Raw genomic sequence first — 19,686 nt, 5'->3', positions numbered from 1 at the left:
CTCCTGAGCAGTCTCTGCCACTTGCTTCTGAGTGTGGAGAAGGAAGACAAGCTGCCCTTTTTATCTGTGTCTTGCTCTGAGGTATCAGCAGGTCCACTGCCAAGGGGTGGTGTTTAGAGAAAGGAAGTAGAGGAAAAAAAAAAAAAAAAAGACTACAACTCCCTCTGCACATAGTCAGATCCTGAAAAACAGCGAAACTTAAATCCCGACTCACATGGCAGGTGAATTTGCATAATCAGATGACAAGTGGACAGACCCTCCAGTGACAAACAGTAAAATCATGGGCTAGGTGAGTAACAAGAATTCACCTATGCCCTAATATCCAGGTCACCAGGACTGCAACTTCAGGGCTAACTTTACAAGGAAGCGCACAAACTTTTAATCCTTAGGAGAACAGAGTTCCCCATTAGAACCAGTCTAACATTCTTATAAGTTAATGAGGTTTCTGTCATCACATTTGGGACAGAAATACTTGGAGCCGTGGGCTAAAATCCAGCATTTACATATGTGGGTTGAAAAGCTGAAGGATCCTAGCACTGGCCCCCTCCTTACAGGATGAGGTGGACGTCAAGGGGGAGCACTGAGTAGGAAGGAGGAGAATCAGGCTATGTCCAGCAGAAGAAACAAATGTGGTGGAACAGGAGCTGTTTGCTGGCTGCTCTTTGCTGGCAGCTCTGCCAAAGGTCTCTACCAGGACATGGTTGAACCCCATATGCCCCACTGCCACCCTGGTCCTCAGGGTGACCAGCGATGGAGAGATGAGTCTACACCACAGAGAGGAGAGCTCATGGTGTACAGGCCACCAGTGACACGGGCACAGTATCCAGAAAGAGATACAAATGTCCCCAGGCACCCAGAAATGTAGAGGTGGCTCAGCTGTGGGAGAAGCCTCAGCCTCCTGATGCCTCCCTCAATGGCAGCAGCCCAGGGGTCAGCAACGTACAATTCTATTTGCAAGGCTACCACATTTAAACGTAGGTTCTTCCTAAAGAGGATCTCCCTGTGGAAGCCTTCAAAGGCACCAACTTTTCTCCACTGGTTTAGGTAAGAAGGGATTTCCTTTAGGAGGACTGTTTCCCTTGGTGCAAACATGGAGCTGAGTTAGCCGATACCACCCTCCGAACATGTCACTGCTTGAGAGCATGACGAGGGCACCACAGGGCACTGAAGGTTCAGCACACATCCATAATCTCACAGGACATCTGCAAGAACATCTGAACCACCAATGTTCTTAGCAGATGGAGCATCACTCACCATTCAGCACCAGACAATGCGCTGGCAACAACGTATTTCACTATTGACAAAATCACTGCAGCCCTGATTTACCTTTCCGTATTGCTTTTATTCTGCATTTCCTTCCTCCTAGAGTTTTTGTTTAGAAGCAGTATGGGATGAAGTAAAGTATACACGGAATGTCAGTAAAACAACATAACCAGTAATGCATGTAATCTGAACATTTATGATGTATTTTACTGGTTTCCACTTAACTGCAGCAAGAGTAATCCACATCAGCTGAAGTCACTGACAGTAGCTTCCTAATCCAGTCTCAACCTGTTTTATACATCATTCTATACTTGGTTGGAGGCATCTTAAATTGTGTTGACACAATAATCCTACAGCAAAATTACAGATTTTTTGCAATCAGGGACAGATTTATGTTGTTAACACTTAGCTTCTGAAAAAAAAATGTCCTAGATGTGTGCTGGAGGGTGAGCAAGGGAAGCAGGGCATGTATTCACCAGGAATAGTCATACTTCCAGTCCTGTGGAGTTTTTCAAAACTTTGATTTCAGCAGTGTGCTTGTCCTGACCCTCACTTTAAACCTCAGAGTTCAAGGAAAGATTGTAAAAATTACACAGATGTGGGTTCTGCCCTGCCACCTTTGAACCTACTCCATCTTGGAAGGTGGCTTTCCTTTTTCCTTTTTTTGTTGGAGGAGGTTTGGCCACTGGGGCATGGTTTCAGTTCTCCTTTTGCTTTGTGCAGCTGCTGATCTAGCCCATTCCCATTATCTTTCTCTACACACTGGTAGTATCTCAATTCAACAAAACTAAACTTGGCGCATGCCACCACACTCTCAACACAACCTCCCGCCCCTGGCTCGTACAAGCCTGCCCTGCCAGGAAAGGCCATTGAACTCTAATACTCTCCAAGAGTTGTTGGCAAGGTCTGAGAAGAGGAATTTCAGCTTAAATTACAGGAATGTTTTCAAGTTTTTTCACGTTGTCAGCAGGCGATCTCTATCTTTTTACAGGTAAACCTCCTGTCTTTGATCAGAGTGGCTGGCTATGGTTCAGCTCCATGGCTTTTTTCTTCTTGGTGAAGCAATGAAAAATACCAGCCCATTTTAATTTCATTTTTTTACCCCCAATCTTTTATACTTGATTGATTTCACTTGATTTACTTGATTGATTTTACTTCAATCTGTCTCATAAAACTATACTCTTTTAATTAACAGTGGGAGGAGATTTTTTTCCCCAGAGGCAGTCTCCCTATTTCCAATAATTTCAGCAACTTTTTTCCCAGCTTGCAAAATATGACAACAGAGGTGGTCAGCCTTATCTACATCTGTCTGTTGCAAGGTCACCTTATTAGCTGGCACAAGAAGGTAATAAAATGCAAACAAATAAAATAAAATTCCCCAGTGGCTGCTCCCCTATTTGCAAGCTTGCCCTTTGTCTCAGGTTTTGTTTATTTTGTGTATCAAAAATGACAAAACAAATCAAACTTCTAGAGCATGACCACAGGTATTGATGCAAAGTAGAAAAGACAAATCCTTAGCTTAACATTTTCATTCATTTGCAACCCCATGAGAAGCTGCCCTTTACAACAGCAATTTACTGAGCTACATTTTTTATAAACACCTGAGGCTTCAAGTTGATTTTGTTTTGTCGGGGTTTTTTTTCTATGTCTAGTCAGAGTAATACTCAAAATAAATAACGCATCAGTTTCCTTTTTGGTTTTCGGTGCTCTGGAAAGGTGAACTCATCCTCTCAGCCTTGCCACGGGGTTGCTCTGAGGTGTCAGAGGGTGAGCAGTGCATCCAGCATGGTACACATGGACACAGCCCCTGTCTGGGTCCTGAGGGGCACCACGGTGAGAAGACGTTCTCCCCTGACCACAGCAGGACTGTTCCCTTGTGTACCACCTAATAGGTGTTGAGTCCTGCCTGAATCACAGCCTAGGGAGTCATAAGTAGTAAGAAATCTTGGGGGTGCCAAAGACAAAAAAAAAGCACAGAAGAACAGCTGAGGATCTCGTCCTTCTCATTTGAGCTGGATTTGGTCCTGCTCTCACAATTTCATTAATATGTACCTCAGTCTTTAGGAATGTCCTAGTATTGAGACATATCACATCCACACAATGATCCTGGCATGCCAGTGCTGTTGTAGCTCTGAAAGGAGCATTGATTTGATCACTTCTCACTCATACTTCGACCACGGACCATGACAGTGGTCTGTGCCCACAGGGCATCCCATGTATCCAGCAGGCAGATTCACTTCTAATCCAACATGAGCCAGCTTGTGGTAGGCATTCGGACGTCAGGGGTTGATGCAAGATGGCCAAGCCCAGATCTTAACTGATTCCAAGTCATCTGGCCCCAGGTACCTGGTAATGAGTTTCTCACAGGCAAATACCAGAGAAGTGATTGATGGCAATATAATTATTATGGAAATTCCACTGTTTCACAGAATCGTGAAATCATAGAATATCCTGAGTTGTAAGGGACCCATAAGAATCATGGAAGCCCAACTCCTTCATTCCAACTGAACACTGAAAGAGGATTTTTGGACCTAAGTTAGGGATTTAGGTGACTGGCTTTGGGCATTTACCTGCAGAAGGAATGAAAACTGTATCACCCTGTGCCCAACCCGGCACCACCCAAGGGCTCTGCTCCTGAAGAAGGCAAAGACAGAGATCAAACAGCCACCATACCTCCACATATATCATAGACTTACAGCTACTCAGGCAAAACACTCTCCGTGCCCTGAAACAGACCTTCTGTGGGCCCAAAACCTGAGGTTTTAGGCCACTGACAAAAGAGAGAGCTGCTTTAAGAGCAAGACAAAATTCTATGATGTTAAAATATTTTTTAAGATCCCTTTCCTGGCTAAGGTGCAAAAGGCAAAATTGCAATATCAGTCTAGATATATGGAGCAACAACGTGTGAAGGCTGAACCTGGAATTTCAGTACTATGACTTCTTGACCTTCAGTTCTAGTACAAGTGTTGCACTGGAAACACTGAAATATGCATGCTCCAGTGCCGAGATACTATGTATTAGTCTAAAACAACTCAACATGAGGTACTTCTGCTTCTTGGCAAAATACTTTAGAATTTTGTGCAATAAATGGCAAAGAAAGACCTCCATCATGTCACCTTTTCCAGACAGTAGCTGTTTTAAAAATATTTGCCCACTTTTTGAACCTGATGACCCAGCTAGCCTCTGCTGTGTCCTGCAGGCAGAAGTTCCTCATCCAGATGACACACTGCAAGAAGAGGAAGCTCCTTGGGCTTTGACGCTTGCTGGCTTCCCTTGTGGCCCCCATCCTTGTGGCAGAGGAGACAATTGACAGCTCACTTTCTTCATTATTCCAGCTTACTTTCTCCATGCAACTTAGGGTCTTCTCAGCCCCTATTACAAAGTACAAAGTCTGAATGACCCCAGCCTTCTAATTCCCTCCTCACACCTTCATCCCATCCAGAGACGTGAAATGGGGCGAAGGACCCCCCTCACCGTGCCATCCCATACCCTACAGTGTGTGTTTGGAAAGAGTCCAACAAGTGGGTGGGTGTAGTTATTCCAGGGCTGTATCCGCCCTACTCTCACTGACCCATGAACTTGCTTGCATGTATGACCACACTGACTGATTGCAGTATGAACACATACCCACAGCCTACACCTACAGCAAACAATATGAAAAGGTACGAGGAAAAATAAAGCAAAATAGGGCTGCAAAAAATAAATGGTAAGGGCAAGCAAATCAACAGCGCAAATATTGAATCAGGGATAAAATAGTTTATCCATGTATTAAAAACAGCTCCAGCGAACAAGGAAAATACTGAAAGAATACCTTCCCACCTACAGGATATGTATTTGGTTGCAAATGTCTAAGTGAGAAAACAGAAACTTGCATGCCAGTGTCTTCGAGTAACATTTCTTTCTGCAGAGGAGGTGTAACAGCTTCTCCCACCTGTCTGTGTGGGTGTGTGTCTATACACATCAAGATGTATGTGGTCTACAGACTACAGGTCACACTGAGCCATGCTGCATTCCCGCCAGCCAGCATTGCAACTGAAATTGTCACGTGGAGGGAAGGGAGAAACTTCCTAGACCAAGGTTTACAAGGAGGACATGCTCTCACACAGTGCTGGGGATCTGGCTCATGTGCTGCACCAGAGCAGACCAAAACCACAGCAGGTGCAAAGGTTTTGTCCAATCCCTGAATGCATCCGTCAAGTCGCAGTCTCCAGGTATGATAGGACTGACTGAGCCAAGGGATCTGTGGCTATTTGCCCTGAAAAGCAACCAAGCCAGAGTATTCCCACCCACCCCTTGTCACAGCATCCAGGCTATTGTCCTTCACAGCAGCTCATGATGCTCCACTCCATGACTACCAGGATTTTCTAGGAAGCATTTTCATGCAACACTGGTTTCTAGCAGAATCATGCTTGTGATTGCCTAACACTGGAGTGTCCTGAAGGGAAAAAATCACTTAACTTACCTCCTATCTGGATGAGGAAACATCAACTGGCATTGGAAAATATATTTGTAATGCCTCATCCTTCCCTGGAGCACTGCTCATTTCTCCTTAAGTGTTGCCTTAATTTATTGAAAGCAATTAGGGTCGAAGCCCTGGCTGCTGTTCAGACATTGCACACTGCAGGTCCCAGTGCCAAGCAGAGCTGTCCAACTCTCACCTCTTGCTGCAAAACCAGAGATGCTCTGCTTGTGCCAAGGGAGGCCCTGAGTTGCTCACATGGCTGAGCCCCAGCCCCGACTCTCACAGGCTCCTAGTGACCTTTGAGCAAAACGAGACTGAGCAACAGGTTCAAAATGTACAAAAAGTGGTAGCACCATCTGCAGCACCCCACCTACTACCACTCCTTGCAGCCCTTCCCTCTCGCTTATTTCCATTGTCATGGATTTATCCCCTCAGGGTGCAGTGGGGCCTCTGTGTTCTGCAAAACCTATGCAGGGGCTAAGCAGGGTGTGCATCATCTCCCCCCAGCAAAATGGGAGTGTGAGGCCCCACCCAGGAGTTCCCCAGGCTTTAACCCAGCACCAGCAATCCCTCAGGACTTCAAGGGCATGAAGGGAGCTGCTTAGGAAATCTTGGCAATTAGTACAGCCACTCACAGACACCCTTCTTTAAACCTCAAGGGAAAATTGAAACAACTAATAATGTTATTGAACAGCCAGAAACTGAAAAACTTTGTTGGAGAGTGAATAGCATGGCTTGCTGGTTGGCTGCTCCCAGGGCAAACAGTCTCCTTTGTATGCCAAGTGCTGCTGCTGGCCATGGGTCACCGTGGTGCTGACACAACCATGGGACAGAGTAACAGAAGGTTCAGGCTTCCCGGTCATCCCTCTGGGCACCCCATGCTGGGGAGCTGCAGCTGGTCAGCCCTGCCCAGCCCTGGGAGCCATCGCTAACACTGCACCCACCTGGCTATCCCCTCAACCAGCAAAGGCTCAAAGTCACAAAGTACTTCACTATCGTGGAGTCCTTCTCCTTTGATAAATTTGTTTTCAGGCTATGAATGCATATGCAAGCATCCATTACGATTTCTGTGGTTAGAGTACAAGCCTTTGGCAGCCTAGGTCTGCAGGGTGCCTCAAAGAGGAACCTCCTTTCTGTGGCACAGCAGGATTTAATGGGAGCTACTAAACATGGACTCAGGAGGTCAAACCAGTTTCCAGTTATAGATGGTGACAATCATGAAATTGGCCCCTAGGTCACAGGAAATCCATCTGTCTGCCCAGACGGGATGGTCACCAACACTAGATTGAGTCATTTGAGGTTTTGTCTAGCTGCATCTTGAAAACCTCCATGGGCAGAGACTCAGCTGCCTGTATAGGAAACTAACCTCCTAGTGACATTTTTTTCCCTGATGGCCAGCTTGAAAGTCCTAAGAGAGAACCTGTGTCTATTACCTTGTTCAGTACTGGCCATTTCTATGCTGCCTCTGGAACTCCCTTCCAAGGCTAACTGGGTCAGCCTGAGCCTTCCTTGTCTTCAATCAGCCCACATCCCTCAGCCTCTCCTCCTAGGCCTGTGCCATCTTGGAATCCTTGAGCCAGACCAGTTTCCTACACCCCTCTTGAATTTGGGAGTCCAGCACTGGAAAAAACACTCCAGGTAGAACCATTGACTATGTAAGGACTCTGAGAGCACCACTGGGACTAGCTGCCCCTGCCCAACTCACAGGGCTTCCCCCTCCTCCCTGTCCATGACCCAGGACCCCATTTCAGATTTTACAAGCAAGTTGCTGACCTTTCTTTTTTTGGTGTTAAATACCTGGAAAAAGACTTACCTTAGAAAGGGCACTGAAACACCAAGTCCAACAACATCTGTCTAAAGCTAGAAGGTGTTGTTTTACACACTAAAGTACTTTGTTCTGTCCTCAGGAAGGACAACATTTTCAGGAATGTTGTCTTCTTCAATCCTTTCCATTAAAATGTCCCGTGGTACAACACTCCACACACCTGACTTTTAGAGGCAAAGCCCAGGTTCTCCTGGGAAGGCTTTTACCACTGACCTGAGCTCACCCCAGATTTTTCTCCAAGATCAAGTGAGCTGCAGACACTATCCACACCATTTGCTGTGGATAAGTGCCCATATTGTGCAACTTCCCTCTGCACTTCTCAGATCCACGAAATGAAGGTTTGCTGCTGCTCTTCTGCAGAAGAGCACCCCAAACATGTCAGGATTAGTACCCACTTATTCCTAATTTCATGTTTTTTTCTGTGCCAGACAAGGTCAGAGCCACTCTTCTGGCATGTTGTGTCATAGGACTTCCTTCTTTGAAAACAGCCCACTGCTTGCAAGATCGTGTAATTATGTGTGTGTGTGCGACACTCTTGCAATGTGATCATTTAAGGTCTCTGAAGGGGCAGCAGAGGGCACTCAGTCAAATTCCTTGAAAATTTTGAATATACCAAACTCAGCAGAACAATCTACAAAACTTATTTATCACATCTACTTCAAATAATTATCACCTTGGCAGACATACCATCCTTCAAGTGATTTCAATATATGCTGTGACTGAGATGCTGTACAAACTTTCAGTGACTTGTCAGTTACAACAGGGACATTTAAAAGTTTTATGTATATTTCCTTATCTAATCAGTCAAATTACGGTTTATGGTTCAACTGAAACTGTAATTTCATTTGGCTTTGTTCCTTGTAAAGGTATATGAGACATTGTTTACCTTAGAATACAATACTCCTGGACCTTGTTTATACAACCAATTTTTCTAATGCTTGCCACCATTAATTCAAATATTCTTATTCGAATCTTCCTAAGTGTCATTGTGAGCTTTCCTGTTAACCATACACCTGCTTCTCCTACTCTTTAAAAGTATGACATTGTATGGCCATGCCTGATGATGAACAAGATGTTGAAAAACAAAGTGTTGTGTTTGAGAACGAGAGGTAGGTGCAGGAAAGACTCATTACAACCAGCACCTGGGAGGTGGGAGAATCATGGAATGGTTTGTGTTGAAATGGACCTTAAAGATCATCTAGCCCTGGATCATGGACCTTAAAGATCATCTGCCAGGAGCAGGGACACCTTCCACTAGCCCAGGCTGCTCAGAACTCCATCCAACCTGGCCTTGAATAGTGCCAGGGATGGGGCATCCACAGCTTCTCTGGGCAACCTCTTCTGGTAAAGATTTCCTTTTATCTCACCTAAATTTCCCTTCTTACAGTTTGTCCCCATTATTCCTTGTCCTATCACTGCAGTTCCTGATGAGGAGTCCTTCTCTGGCTTCCCCGTAGGCCCCCTCCAGATACTGGAAGGTTGCTATGAGGTCTCCATGCAACCTTCTCTTCACCAGGCTCAACAACCCCAATGCTCTCAGCCTGTCTTCATAAGGCAGGTGGTCCAGTTCTCTTATCAATTTTGTGGCCTCCTGGACTTGCTCCAACAGTTGCATTTTCTTCCTGCGTCAGGGGCACCAGAGTTGGATGCAGGACCACAGAATGTTGGATGCAGACCCACAGGGGTCTCACAAGAGCAGAGTACACGGACAGAATGACCTCCCTCCACCTGCTGGCCACGCTCCTTTAGATGCAGCCCAGGATTTGTTTGGCTTTCTGGGCTGCCAGCCTACACTACTGGCTCATGTTGAGTTTCTGGTCAGCCAACACCCTTAAGTCCTTCTCCACAAGTCTGCTGTCAATCATGTCTCAGCCCAGCTTGTAGGTGTGCCTGGGATCAAACCCATGTCTCCAATTTAGAGACAAGGATGTCGAGCAGGACAGTGTCTAACGCTTTGCACAAGCCCAGGCAGACAACATGCATGGCTTTGCCCCTATCCACCAATGCTGTAGAGATACAGCACTGTGTTTCTGTGAGATGTGCACATAGAAGTGCATTTTGCTGGAATTTGAGTGGAAACATGTGTCCAACACTCTTCTCTAATAATACCTCACCTCAAGCAAAAGCTTCATACAAGCACACTGCTGTAGTTCCCACAAAAAGGTAGTCCACCTTCCACCCTGGTAAACCAAGGTCTTGGAGTTGGCCATAATCTTCAGCCACCTTACAAGGTCCACCACATCTGAACCACTGACTTGTCAAACATACCTCATTCGTTAGTCTCACATAGTTTTATTGTGTGTATGTGTAGTCTAAAATGTCTGTAAATAAATTAAAAAAAAAAATCAGCCAGTGAGCTTTGGACACGGTTTTATTTTGGAAATGAATGGTTTACAGAAGTACGTTGCTTTGCCACACAGCGATTACAGTTTTTCTTGTAGCCCTGGCCCCACTGGCAGTCATGGCCAAACTCTTGTGTACACAAGACGGGTGGGATTCTGCCATAAAATGAACTCTTTTCTTACCATGGGAATTGGAGAAAAACTTACTTCCATTCCCACCTTCAAGTATGTATGAGAGAATTTGTATGAGACAGCCCTGGTTTATATTCATCCGCCTTAAAGTGAGCACCACAAAGTAAAGTGCTGATCACACCTTCTGCACACGTTCCACTTCCAAAGAAACACCTCCTAAACCTTGACCTCCAACAATGACTGTAATATAGAAATATCAGTTTTGAGATAGTCCAGGTTAAAAAGCTTTCCAAATGGTTTGTTAGGAAATGGGGCAACAGCCAAATTAACCAGAGAGCCTGGTTCTTCTACTGCTGTTTGCATGAAGGCAGCCATGGCTTACAGCTGGCTGAGGGTTAATAACGAGGGCAAATAAATCAGGCTTCATCAATTTTCCATCATCTATGAAGATCTAAGAGACCTGATGTACTTAGAAATGCATGGTTCCTGGCTGTCATGCCTACAGACCTATGAGGGATGCTGGCTCCCTGTGTCAGGTCGCAGCTTCCCAGGCAACTGGATGTGTCCCACCCTACCACGACTACCACCAGAGAGCTCCCCAGGTGCAAAACTCATGGTGGCAGGGAGGGAAGGCACTCAGAGCACTCTGCCCTCTCCCCCACCACATATGCAGCTCCCCTCTTTTACAGGAAGACTTGAGAGCACACTGAGGGGAGAGGCAAAGGCTTTGCCCCTCTTGGGACATGGCTGCAAGCTGTAGTGAGGTAGAATGGCAGGGAATGGAGCAAAAGGCTCTTGGCCTCTTCTAAGAGACAGTGACTCTTCTAATTCAAAGAAGAAGGCACAAACCCAACTCCAGTGGCATTTCCATCCACAGGTCTATTTTACACTTGACACAGTGCAGATCTGCCAGTCATGACAGACTTGACAGGTTCCGATACAGATGCTCACAGAAATGTGTCCTTGGGTTTTCTGCACATGCCACAATCATGACTCACCTTCTGTCATTACAAGATGACAGAGACAACCTGGCAAGCCCAGAGCAAGCAAGTGATATCACCAGCATGATGCATACATTTATAGACATCATTATATTTCTTAATTAGGATTCCAACTGAAGAATTTCCAAGGAGGAAAAAAAAGAAGTGGGCAGGGGAATGAATCTGATACCTTACAAATGATGATTCGTGACACATTCACCAAACTGACACCTGAACACGGATTAATGACTGGTGCAAAATTTAGCAGATACCAGTGATTTGGTTGATCACATCACATCAATGGGAATAAGCATCATCCAGAGGTATAGAAAAAATGTATCTTGAGAAACTCCCTTTTACCAAACATTAAAGCAATTGCCAACTTGAGTGGGGATGAGGGATGTGTTGAACATGGACACTCCAAGTTGCCTGTTTAACTGTCCCAAAATTAGTTTGACCTACACAAAGCAGGAATGGTGATCAAAACCCTACACTGGGTAAAGGTTTAAAGGAAAGAGCAGCAACCTTACAGTGACTAACATGTCAGGAATGGGTAAGTGAAAATTCTAGATGTCAGATACAAATGACAAGTTAAAAGGTGTATGTGACTGATAGAGGAAGCTGAAGGAATTAATGAAAGTTTCCACAGCCTTACAGGTAGCAGTGGGCACAGAACCATTTCAAGAGACAGGAAGTCAGGAACAACAGAGCAGAAATAACCTTCAGCATCTAACTTTAATTGCTTTTCTGTTTTGGTATAGGTCCTTTCACAGAAAAATATTGATGTACAAGCCCCTTCTACAGCCACTATGTTTACTTTGTTTACTTTCAGCATTCCCCAAACTGGGAAAGCTCCACAGCCACAGGGTGTGAAGAGGAAGAGTGGCTGATAAGCCTCTGGCCCTGATTTTCACAATACTGACTCAGAGTTGACCAGCTCCCTCTGAGGCTGTCACTGCCACCATACCACCACCAGGAAAGATGTGACCAACTTGATTTTGCAAGTCAGCAGATGAGCAGTGAGCAGGGGTTAGCAGCAGCTTGGTGGCCATTGTGTTCAGAGGCTGTTGGGGACTGGGGATGCTGTCATGAGACAGGCTGGAGAGGGGCAGCATGGCACCGTGACCCCTCCAGCTATCTGGAACTATCACTCCTTCTTCTCCACTGGGACCTGCACCAGCTGGGGTGAAGCAGTGTGCAGCAGCATAAGCCCACAGACTGTCATGGCGAGGCCGACCCACCACAGAGGCGTCCACGTCTCCCCGAAGAGCAATTTTCCCAGGATAGCCTGAAGGAAAGAGAAACACAAAGCTTTGCTGGGCCAAGCTGCCCCAAGGCCTCTTGTGCTGCCACAGGCTGTGAGGACTTCTGGGAGAGACAGCCCTAGAAAAAACCTGGTTGAGGAAACTACTACTGGGATGACCAACAGGAATGGCTGCTGAAGGTGATGCTGGAGATGACCAACTCCACCAGCAGCCTGGAAGCACAGCCATATTGTGGTTCCAAAGCAAGATTTGACAGATGCACATGTGCTTTGCTGCCTTTCCAGCACTTCTCAGGAGCCAAATTTCCCACTGACTGGGTATTTATTATTATTGTCGATTACTGGACACCACCATGAGCTGTCTGCCAGCTGGAGCACAGAAACAAGGTGGACTGCTGCCAAGAGGGAAAAGCAAGTGGAAAAAACCTGCAGGTCAAAGACTGTTGCCATCACTAGAGGTGATGCATCTTCAGACCCAGCTAGGGTGACTCTGGCTTGTCCCAAGTGAGGTGCTGCAAAGGAAAAGCAAAATGAAGCAAAGTTCCCAGCTCCAGCTCCCACTGGCAATTAGAAAACTTCAGTAAACTGTGTTCCTCCTGCACCACCCAGGAAAGTTCCACCATCTGTGCCGTGAACAACTATCAGAGCAGCTGAGGCCTGACACAATCATTTCATATCTGCCTGTAACTCCCCCTTTGTGGCCAGCGATGCTGGTTGCACTGAGAGATGAGCTACAACCAGCATGGGCATTCCCACCTCGCTGTGCTCCTCAGGCTTCAGTGTCTGGGGAAGGGGTCTACTCACCGAAGAGATGAAGTTGGAGGCTGTCGTTGTCACCGAGGCAGCAGCCGAGGAGGAGGAGAGTCGTAAGGCTTTTGTGAAGACTGTCCACATCACTGCATTGCACACTAACACCAGCCCAACACAGCTGAGGCGAAGCAACACTGGCAGCTGCAGGACAAAATGGAAAACTCTGTGTATTTTCACCCCCCATTATTCAACCTCAATAATTCATGGGCACTTTGGAGCCCAACCTAATGGTGTGGGCTTTTAAAACTGAATTACAGCTGGTATTACATGAAGATGAATATATTAAGTCACAGAAGGAAATGGAAATGAGGAAACAACTCTGGACAGACTGTGAGCCTGCCATGTCCTGCTGCAAGCCCAGCCTCGCACTACAAGCTGAGAAGTTCTGGGATAATGTGCAGCAGCTGCCATGCCAGAAGCCAACCTGCAGAAAGCTCTCCAGTTCACAAGATGGTGCACATGCAATGCCCATAAATGCCCTTCACTTTATCACTTGATGTATGAACAGGGTTAAATTCAGTCTGACAAACACCAGAGATGTACATGCTGGCACTGTGTGTGCTCCAGAACCCAACTGTTGTGAATGTGAGCAAAGACCTGGGTGGTTCCAAAGCACTCATCCTACTGCTGCAGTGAGGGTAGAGCAGGATCTCTGGGGTGAAAGAAAGAGCTGAGTGGCTTTATGCCTTGTTTTGCACACTCACTGGAGAGTAGGGACGTTTACTGATGGGGTCTCTGCTCTAGCATTTAGTAGCAATAAAACCAATTCTGAATTCAAGGGCCTCAAGAAATATCTCTCTCCTTTGACAACCTGACCAGATGTGTAACTGCCGCAGTCTGAGAAAAGGGCACAGTTGCATCTAAAAAGCCAGCACCATTCACAGTGCCTCCCACCCCTTCCTAGTTTAAGCAGCTGAGGCCATCTCCCCAGCCCCTGGGTTCCATATAGTTGATGTGAAGATACCAAGGGAGATCACAGGCAGGCAGATCACAACTCTCACAAACAGTGACAAGTGAAAGCAAAGCTTTGTCTAAGCTCATAGCAATCACAGATTCATAGCCTGCCACCTTTCAGTCCACACTGGGATCCATCTTGAGGCAGACAGAAATGCAGGTTTGAAGTCACCAAGTACAGCTCAGAGGTGGCACCTGCCCTGTGGGAATGGCTGCAGTGTCCAGTGTCCTCCTGCCAGCAGTGTCCTCCTGCCAGCTGCCCAAATCAACGGTGTCCACCAACTGTGTCCTGCTCCCACGCAGAAAAAGAAATTACTGACTGCAAGCAGTGGGGGAGCCCACAGTTTTCTGAAGCAAGTGATATGGCAAGTACAAAGTTAAAAGGAAAACAGTGCAAAGTAAATCCATGCTTGATGGTTGGCACAAGCTCTCCAAGGCTAATTCCACTTCAGTGAGGGATGGTGCAGGTGTGTGACCTCATCTTGCCCCACTTATGGCAAAAGTCTCCAACTTTTGCAACTGATCAGGGCAATAGTAAAGATTCAAAATGATTCCCACCAGTGAATTGCTTTGTTTTCCCACTGACACCTGGGCAAAACCTGTGTGGATGGATAAGAGGGGCAACCGTGTCCAGCTACTACTGCTCCTCTGAGGAAGAAAACTTCTGCTGTGTTATAGCTCACTATAAGATGGGGTTTGCATCCCAGTTTCACTCTCTGCCTGTATGACCTGGCAGTTTTACTTTCCTCAGGGAGTTATGTACATCCACACACCTCTAGTGAGTAAGCAGACTTGGGAGTAGGGATGAGAGGGAAAACAATTCTTTGTGTTTCACCTAACTCCAGTGTATTTCTGGATCAGAAAGAGACCATGCTGCTGAGGTAAAAAAAAAAGTCTTAAGAAATCTTGTTACTGCCATTAGCCTGAGGGTGTAGAGGGATGGAGCCCAGGCTCTTCTCCAAGGTCCATTAGGATATGACAAAAGGCAACCAGGCAAGTATGGAACAAATGAAATCCGTTATGAGGAAAAGCAAAGGTGATCAAGCACTGGAACAGAGGTCATGGGCTCTCTGACCTTCTAAGTATTTAAAACTTAACTGGAAAAGATCATGTGTAAGCAAAGGTTGGACTAGAGACCTCCAGAGATCTTGCCAGACTTGAACTAGTCTGAGACTACCAGTGGTGAAGCAAAGCTGGCTCCCACTATCACAGCAACTATGCCACCTTCAAAACCGGAATCCATGGCTTCTTCTGATCTCCTAATGCAGAGCCAGGGAAATCAGCTGCAGGTGGCACATGCCCAGAAGGAGTTTATCAGAGAAAGGTCAAGTTTCTCTGTGCCCAGGGCAGCAGAGTGGTCATTGCAATGGTACACAGACAGAGAGACAGGAACATCCCCGCGTGTTCCCCACAAGGAAGGAGGGAGATAAATTCCTCCCCTGCTAAGAGCTCAGCTGAGCCACCCCAATGAGTCAAGGATTACTGTTCTGATTGCTTTTCTAAGCAAAGATTACTTTCAGTGTACACTTCAGATAATCCAGAATCACTCCTGAAGTGGCAGAAGTAATTTTAGATGAAGATTGGCAGGGGAGCGGAGAAAGCAAAGAAAAGCTTTTGTTCAAGTGCAATGACCCTTCCTGGTCAGACTGCTCTCAGGCTGGGCCCCCACACACATCATTCTGGCCAGGAAATCCATCCTTGTGGTGCCGTGGTGTATCCTGCTACCCTGCATTATCAGTTCTTAGAAGTATCAATACACTTTTTGCTGCCGTGTCCCACACTACACAAGTGATGGCTGCTATTCCATTTATTTTGGGATTTCTGTAGCTCTTCCTCCAACACAAAACCCCTTGAATCTCTGTCATCTCGTGGCTGCTATGCAGAAATGCCTTTGCCACATGTGTGCACTGAAATATTTATGCATCTACAGTCCTGTGCAATTTAAGCAACTAGGAAGATTATGGCATTTACATAAAACTTGGCTAGTTTTACAGCTAAGCTGATTAATTTAATTAATAATTGCCACCTGGAATGGACCTGAAAAGTGAAAGAAACCAATCTGCCCATAAAAAAGAAACAATCACGGAATCACAGCATGGCTGAGGTTAAAAGGGATCTCCGGAGTTCACCTGGTCCAACCTCATCACTCCAGCAGATTGCCTAGGCCCATGTCCGGATGGTATTTGAGTATCTCCAAGGATGGAGAATCTGCCACATCCCTGGGCAACCTAGGCCAGTGCCTGGTCACCCTCACAGTGAAAAGGTGTTTCTGGATGTTCAGAGGAAACTGCCCACTTCAGCACACGCCCTTTGTCTCCAGTCCTGTTACTGGGCACCACTGGAATGAACCTGGCTCCATCCTTTGTGCACCCTCACTGCGGATATTTCTACACATTGAGAAGATCCCCCTGAACCTTCTCTTCTCCAAGATAAACAGTGCCAGCTCTTTCAGCCTCTCCTCACAAATTGATGCTCTGATCCCTTTATCACTTTTATGAGCCTTTGCTGTACTCTCCAGTAGCTCCATCTCTTTTTTGCAGTGGAGTGCTCAGAACTGAACCCAAAAATCCAGGTGTGTGCTCACTGGGGCTGAGTAGACAGGAGGGATAATCTCTCTTGATGTTCTGGCGACACTTCACAGAAATGATATGATACTTTGTCATAGCACATTAAAAAAACTAAAAGAAGCACCAACCTCTCCCCACCCTGCCCCCAAAGAAATGGGCAATACTTTTATAAATTTCAATACAGAAAAATACTTAGAAAAGATGCTGTCAGCGCTTTCAGTAATTCCATGTTCTGCCATTCTCTCAGTACAGAGCACAGTTTGGGGTTTTCTGTGCAGAGTGAAGATTATTGGGATTTTTTTTTTTTAATTTCCCCTTTCTGAGAACTCAGAAGGGATCAACAGGATTGGCAGGTACTGAGATTTTGCCTTTTATTCTCTAATAATCACACAGGTCAATTTCTTTTTTTTTTTCCCTGGTGCAAGGCTGGATTTGTTTCAGATCTAGTTTCCCTTGTGGGTCCCCTTTTGGATTTCAAATGGAAATGTGCGTTTGCCATGTGTGAGTAACAACCTATGCCGAAATGAATCTCCCCAAAGTGCTTTTAGGATACGTGTATGCTGCCTTCCTCCTGTCCCCACTCACACACAACCTGGTGCCCATCTCCCCCTCTGCCGTGCCTATGCCAGAGGTCACTCCTGGAGGTAAGGACACTACCTCCGAGGTGAAGGGCCAGCAGTCCTACGCAACCTCCAGCACGCAGAGGTTTGTGAAACGCGACCGAGATAAAGATCATCACCAACGAACACCCGAAGAGAAGCACTGAGGAAATCAAGGGGCCGAGCAGAGATAGAATAAAAGGGAGAAGGCCACTGCTATCAGCAAACAGTGGGCTGAGAACAAGCATTTGATGCTCAGTCATACTAACATTCTGCTTTAAAGTAACACTGACGTAGAAGGACTGGAAATGAGCTCCCAGAGTTGGGCTTGGTTCGGGACATTCCCGTACCACGCTCGCTCTCCTCACACCCGGCAGCCTCCCCGCTGTTTACGTCGGCACCGCGCATTAGTCAGCCCTGCAAGGCTGGGCTCCCCCAGGGCTGAGTCACGGCTCCGCCCGCCGAGGCCGCCCCCCTTTCCCCGCAAATCCAGGGCAGCGCTCAGGAGCGCCGGAGGAAGAACCAGCCCGCTCCTTCCCCTCCACCGCCGCGATTTGCAGCGCAAGCCCCAGCGCCGAGTGCCGCCTGCGGGGCGGCCGCACGGGAACTCGGGGGGCCCAGTACCGCTGCTCCTTCCTTACCGGGCCGCCGGCCGCCTCCCCGCCCGGGCCCAGCGCCAGCTTCGCCGCGGCGGCCGCCGCCGCTCCCAGGCCCCCTGCGGCCGCCGCCGCCGCCCCGGCCCCCGTCCGCATGGCCCGGCCCGGCCCCGCCGGCCCCGCGCAGCGCAGCGCCGCCCCGCGCGCGGGCGGGACCAGCTGGGAAGCGAGGGAAGGGCACGCGAGCCCTGTTCGCTTGTGTACAAAGGCTTTATTGGAACAAACGGGAGCACGGAGCCAGCGGACAACGCCGCTCGCTCCTGATGTGACCACATACAACACAGAAAAAGTGCAGAAGACTCTGCCGACATACAAATAGTCCAGAAACAGACAGGAAAGAAATAATTGTAAACACAGAACATGGCAGTCACAAATAAAAGCACCCTTGACGAATCCCTCTTGGCCTGTGTGCTTCTCATCCGTGCTAGCCTGACCTCTACTCCCACCCCAACACCTCTTCCCTTTAAGGTCAGCTTTTTATTTCTCTATTTCACATCACATCTCAAGTGGAAACAAATCTGCAGCTTAAAATAGGTAAGGTGGTGGAAATTCTTCTTTCCCTCAGCCAAGTAATGTAGGAAGGCATTAGGTATATTCTACCCTTTTCTAGACACATCTTCTTCTTTATTCCCTTTTGCTTCAGCACTTGTGGTCAAAACTAGTATTGTATGAATTAGCCAGAGAACAGAAAAATAGGATTAGTGGCAGTAAAAAAACCCAGTTTGATATTGCTATAGAAATCAACATTTTGTGTTTCACTAATAAAACATTTCAGTTACTTGCAATAAATCTTTAAGTGTGATTAAATGAACTTATGCTGTACTCCTAGGAAATGTTCTGCATATTTTCACATCTTCTTTCCTAACATTTTTCACATCTTTGATAAGAAAATGGTTGCAAAACCCTTGGAATTTCCTAAAGTGCTAATACAAAACTCTTAAGTCTATACTAACAGAAAAAAGGTTTGAAAAGCATTTTATTTTCAAAAAAAGAAAGAACAGAAACAAAAAATTTATTTATAGCACTATTTACAAGACTGTTACTAAATTCACATTTATACTTTATTGAACAATTTTAATATAAAAATTATTTTTAAGCAACTCAGGAAAACCATTCTATGTTTAACCAAAGAAACAAACACAAAGAAATTGCACTTTTCGAATTTTGGCTCTGATGGAAAACGTAGCATTTCAGAAATGGTAGGAACCATTTCTGAAGAGCACAAAAGGAGCACAAAAGGAGCACAAAAGTAGCACAAAAATCCAAGTATGTTCCCAGGGAGAAATCTTTTCCTTGTCAAGGTACAGAGTTTCAAGGAAGTATCTACCCAGCATCTATACAAAATCAGGTTTTTAAATTGAAAAAAATTACAAAAAGGTGTTAAAATTTCACTGAAAGCTGGCAACAGAGCTGGAATAACAATCTTCACTTAGAGTTATTATCAGCAAAAGATCTACCAAATTTGACAACTGACTTTTGCTTATTCTGTACACTTTAAAAAAAATATGGCTCTGCAGTTTTATTTGGGTCATTACAGTTGATCATAATGTCTACAAATGTTACATTTTTTTTGATTCTTTCAAAAAAGCGTTTTCGACTCGTAGTTTTTCAGTTTCCTGTAAAACAGAGAAAAAAGATGGGTATATTAAGGAAATTATCATTAATTTTTTTTTTTTTTTTGTATTTTTACACAAGCAGTATCTAGAGTTGTTCAAGTGTTTTATACACTATATACTTGAGAAAATAAAATGGAGATCCTTGTCTGGGGCCTTTGAGGAGATGCACACCAGCCATGACGTACTCAGCTGCATAAAATCAAAGGTATTTCTGTT

The 19,686-nt window shown here is 46.0% G+C and overlaps 2 protein-coding genes across 3 annotated transcripts in view; both read right to left on the bottom strand.

The window, feature by feature from the left end:
• Positions 1-9,903: 9,903 nt before the first annotated feature.
• TMEM42 (transmembrane protein 42) lies at positions 9,904-17,950 on the bottom strand. Its single transcript, XM_053965582.1, has 3 exons — positions 17,840-17,950; positions 13,073-13,219; positions 9,904-12,292 (listed from the first exon to the last, which is right to left on the bottom strand). Exons 1-3 carry the CDS (start codon positions 17,948-17,950, stop codon positions 12,152-12,154), a joined length of 399 nt encoding a protein of 132 aa, XP_053821557.1. The 3' UTR covers positions 9,904-12,151.
• Positions 17,951-18,897: 947 nt separating this feature from the next.
• The window catches only part of KIF15 (kinesin family member 15), a 34,517-nt gene continuing 33,728 nt past the window's right edge, over positions 18,898-19,686 (bottom strand). For both annotated transcript variants that reach the window (XM_053957848.1, XM_053957856.1), the window contains exon 35: positions 18,898-19,470. In XM_053957848.1, coding sequence (XP_053813823.1) covers positions 19,414-19,470 — 57 coding nt within the window. In that variant the 3' untranslated portion in view covers positions 18,898-19,413. The remainder of the gene's footprint in view (positions 19,471-19,686) is intronic.

Source organism: Vidua chalybeata, chromosome 1, assembly GCF_026979565.1.
Source record: "Vidua chalybeata isolate OUT-0048 chromosome 1, bVidCha1 merged haplotype, whole genome shotgun sequence".
NCBI lineage: Eukaryota > Metazoa > Chordata > Aves > Passeriformes > Viduidae > Vidua > Vidua chalybeata.
This window is presented reverse-complemented; position numbering and strand designations above follow the sequence as displayed.